Genomic DNA, 4,515 nt, shown 5'->3' on the forward strand with positions numbered 1-4,515 from the left:
CTCGAAAAGTAGAGTCCTCATAACATAATCGTAGGCTAAGTTCCAAAGCAGAGGACCTAATACGGAACCTTGCGGAACCCCTCTGTTAACACGCCTAAAACAATATCCGTTGCGCGTTCTGAACTTAATCTTCCTTCCCGACAGGTAATCGTCGATAATCCTACGAATGTAAGCAGGGAAGTCCTTGATTCGAAGGGCTCTCCTTATACCCGGTAGTTTTAAAGAGTTAAACGCATTCTCAATATCCAGGGAGAAGGCGAGGACGGCTTTGCCATTCTCCCTGGCTTCCGTGACAATTCGCTTCAAAAGGTCAAGTGCATCGGTCGTTGAACGCATCTTGCGAAACCCGAACTGGTTCTCTGATTGATCAGAGGTGGAGTTCTCCTCCATGAAGTCATTGATTCTATCAGCTATTATACGTTCGAAGGTCTTACCGACCTCGTTGAGCAAGCAAATAGGTCGTGCCTTGGGAACTTCTCCAAGGGGGGGGGTGTTTCCCCCTTGGGAATTAGGACCAACTCAGAAGTTTTCCAGGTGGGCGGAAAAATACCGTGTTTTAAATAAATGTTATAACATTGGGCAAGTCTCTGTTTCATTATTATAGGCAGCCTTTTTAAAGTCGTGGCCTTAAAGCCATCGGGGCCCGGAGATGTACCTAAATTCTTTTTTGCATCTATTGCCCTAACAACCTCGTGTACAGTGATTAAAGGCATATCCCAGATACCCCACCCAGATCGACCGGTCTCAGGGGGTTGCCATGCGGGAACAACTTGTCCAACAGTTGGTCCAGGATGTTAGGTTGTAACCGGACGGTACAAATTCAGGCCCGAATCACGCGGATATGTGTCCTTTTACGGTCGCCACTCGGTTTGACCTCTGTTCACCGAGAAGGTATCGGTGTGTGATTCCTAGCTATGTTCTACGAAGTTGTCATCAATCTAACTAATTCCCTTTTATTTTCAGCTTCCCGCCACGGATGGACGACTTTCAGCGTCGCCCCTTGGATCATCGACTCCGATCGCCGCCGTATCCCCACGCAGTATGAAGATGGCGGACCACCGTGTCCTCAGGTAAGTATCGGTACGTCGGTTCGCTAAGTCCGAAATTTAATTAAATTTTCAGGTTCCCGCAACGGATGGCGCGTCTGTGCCGTCTCCCCAGTGATCATCGGTAGTGACCTTCGATCAGGATCAACGAACGGCTGAGATGTCTGACCATCAGCCTCCACGGGTAAGTATACGTATGTTGGTCAATCAACTATGTTAATTAATCAATTTTTTCAGGTTATCGCAACGGATGCCTTGTCAGCGACGTCGCCCGATGGATCACAGGTGGTTCCCAGTGTCCAGGATCAACGCCCGACCAAGATGGCTGACCACCGCGCGCCTGAGGTAAGTACGTAACTTGGTAAGCTAACTTATTAACGACCGCACTTTTCCAGATTCTTTCAACGAATGGCCGATCTCCACTTCCCAACGATGAGTCATCGACGATAATCTCCGCTCCGGATCAATGATTGTCCAAGATGGCTGATATCCGCTTGATCAGGTATGTGGGATATAATTAACTGACAATTCCTTCTTTATGTTGCAAATGATCAATTTGTTTATTCGCAGGCTTCGGTTAATACACATTTGGTTGTTCACAATAATCCTTTACACAAGATGGCGTCGCACATTTTGCCAAACGCACGCAAGTCCTCTTTTCGGTATCACAGTACCGTTCGTCTTTCGTATCGACGATAGTTAACGCGTTTCGCGGGCGTTCCCGATTGTTAATGGATGACGGCTACGATTATTTAAACACTCGACTTATGTTCGCGGGACTTAGCGCGATCGCGGGTGAATCTATGAGAAGTAGTTACCGTGCCGACGATCCTCGAGAGACTGCCTCGAGTATCGTCGCTCTCAGTGGCTCCCCACTTGCGGCCGTTACCCCCACTCCGGCTTCACTGCCGCTTTCACTCTCTGGAATGTGCGTCGCGGCGCAAACAACTTTCTCTTTTCCCACGGCGAACGTTCCAGATGTTTCTCGCGGAAAATTCCGACGGCTTTGCCCTCGGGTTGACCCCCTCTTCTCGCTCCAGGGTAGTGGTTTTCCACCTCGCTCATTTTTTGAGATTTTTCGACGCGGACTCGTGCGCACGTCCTATACTACGCCCTAGATCATGCATCCGGACCGACTTCCTGTGGAAGACGTCCGGGTCCACCTGGTGTCGTCGGCCGTTGACGCCGACCCCCGGTGACGCATCTACGCAACATTACCGGCCGGAATCCGTCGTCCGTTCTCGACGATGACGCTCGGTTATCGAGATCGCGTGCGGTCACGCAACTTGACCTTCGCGTGATCGGATTTCGACGCCGACCCGATTTTCATGTATACCAGGTCCCATGGGTTGGTCATCGGTCGTTTATTCCCGGAAATTACGCGTGTTTGCTAACTTCGCCCCCGGGCGTCCGTTCGCGACGCCGATCGGCTGTGACTGTTCTTTCGGTCTCGCCGGTGAGCCATTCATCGCTCTCCATCGCGTGAGACCCTCGGTTCCCCTTTTCGCGAACGCGCTATCGGATTTGACCCGCGGTCGCTCGTGACCCCTCGGTAGGTCGCTCTGGTGAGCCATCGGTGGCTCCGCCCCTTGTGCGCACCCCGGTTTACGATTTGTCGGGCGCACCGACAGATCGAAGATTGCGTGTGGCCTAACCTTAGTCGCGCTTTACGCGTCGGTTCGCGCAATGAAAATAAACTGGCGCTGTACGCGCTTAGGCCGAAAACAAAATATTTTAGTTCGAACCGACGGGAAATCTTACTCCTAATCCTGGGCTCGGAAGCCGAAGCTCGCCCCTTACTAACTAGGCTTATACTCTAATCGCGCCGGATGGGCTTATCATCGGCCAGTTTAATTCATGGCATGTGCCCATCCTCGGAACGCCCTCGCTCTATTTACGGGTCCCCGCTGGGGCCCTTTTTCCCGGCGAAGTGCTCGGGGTCCTCTCCGCTCGTCGGGCTCTCAAATCTGCCGGACGCTGCTGGGCTCCTCTCCTCCTCGCTCGTCTCCAGCGCCAGGTCCTCCGCTAGCTGGTCGAGCGCGCTATTAATTGCCGCGATACCTCGTGGCGGTTCCGCCCCGGTCGCGGCCTCGCTCGCGGTTAAACCCGTCGGTGTCGGCCCGCCATCGGCCCCCTCGGATCCCGCCTTAACAGAGAGATCCGGCATGTCGCGAATCACGGGGAAATCTGGCGTCCCCGTCGCCGTGTCTGCCTCCAACTGCTGCGCCGGCGATGCTATCCGACAGATCGTGCGGATCGCCTGGTCCGTCATCCGCCGCAGAATTACCCGCGGTGACCCCACGCGTCCGCGTCGCGACGCTGATGCGCGCGGTCGCAAGATTCCAGTGTGATAGAGAGTCCCGGCGCAGATCTTCGTAGCCTATTAAGGACAATCTTATAAGGGAGACCCCACGGGTCGTCATCTAGGGTCAATATTAACTCCTGCCATGACTGTGTTTTTGCTTTCCGAATTTCCAACTTAAATTCCCTATTAGCAAGAATAAAGACGGCACGCTTGTGAGCTACATCTTCGGGTGAATCCCTGTGACGACTTCTCGACCAAACTCTTCTCGCAGCGATAGTCCTCTTCCTGAGTCGGGCAATTTCCGAATTCCACCAATACGTAGATCTCTTACGGTCGCGAACGCGGGGAACTGCAGCCTTACACGCGTTAGAAATACATAGGTGAATCCATTTGTCTGGTTTAAAATCTATCAAGTATTCATCGTTATTAGGAGTGATTGCACAAGTCCACTCTATTGAAGCTTGGTAAATATCCGTGTCCATCCTGCGGAAATTCCATCTAGGAGCTCGTCTCGGTATGGTATTCACGGTCGGAGAATCGGAAATCGTGAAGGTTATGTATGCGTGGTCAGACAGAGATTCCATCTCGTCACGAACGGCCCAATTGCGAATTCTGCCCAAAAGACCAGGGGAAGCCCAAGTAAGGTCTATAATCGAGCTTCCCTGTGCGGAGGCAAATGTAGCTTTGTTTCCAACGTTAATCAGTCGCACGTCCATTTGGGCCGCCCAATCCTCCAGCAGGTCGCCCTTATAATCTCGATGCCGAGGGTCCCAAAGAGAAGAGTGGGCATTAAAATCGCCACAAATCAGTAGATTGTGATTGTTCTGAATGTTCGAACACAGAATGGTGAGTTCATCGATGAAGCTGGAGTATCCGTTGTAATCCGTATTGGAGGACATGTAGCAAGAGGCGATGCATATATCTCCATATCCAATGATGACGGAGAAACGACCAGCGGCGAGTAGGGTCGTGGGGTACCTCGCGACACAATTATTAATATAGAATGATGCAAGACCATTTCCACTGCGAAACCATTGTTGGGAGTCGGGTGTGCGGGCAGGCTCAGATATCACGCACACCGCAGCCCCCAACTCCTCGGCCTGGTGCAGAAGTAGATCCTGAGCCTGTCTACTTTTGTTCAAGTTGGTTTGGATCAGAGTAATG

The 4,515-nt window shown here is 52.0% G+C and overlaps 1 protein-coding gene across 1 annotated transcript; it reads right to left on the minus strand.

Moving 5' to 3' along the window:
• Positions 1–3,329: 3,329 nt before the first annotated feature.
• Positions 3,330–4,250, minus strand: LOC139786764 (uncharacterized). The gene has a single exon (XM_071725883.1). The coding sequence runs from the start codon at positions 4,248–4,250 to the stop codon at positions 3,330–3,332; it is 921 nt and encodes a 306-aa protein (XP_071581984.1).
• Positions 4,251–4,515: the final 265 nt, after the last annotated feature.

Source organism: Temnothorax nylanderi, unplaced genomic scaffold (genome assembly GCF_030848795.1).
Source record: "Temnothorax nylanderi isolate EJ_2023f unplaced genomic scaffold, tnyl_v1.0 TNYL_tig1142_pilon, whole genome shotgun sequence".
NCBI lineage: Eukaryota > Metazoa > Arthropoda > Insecta > Hymenoptera > Formicidae > Temnothorax > Temnothorax nylanderi.

Bases quoted from the DNA above. Each gene is read 5' to 3' on its own strand.
- LOC139786764 (XM_071725883.1), bottom strand. From the start codon at position 4,250: ATGTCCTCCAATACGGATTACAACGGATACTCCAGCTTCATCGATGAA.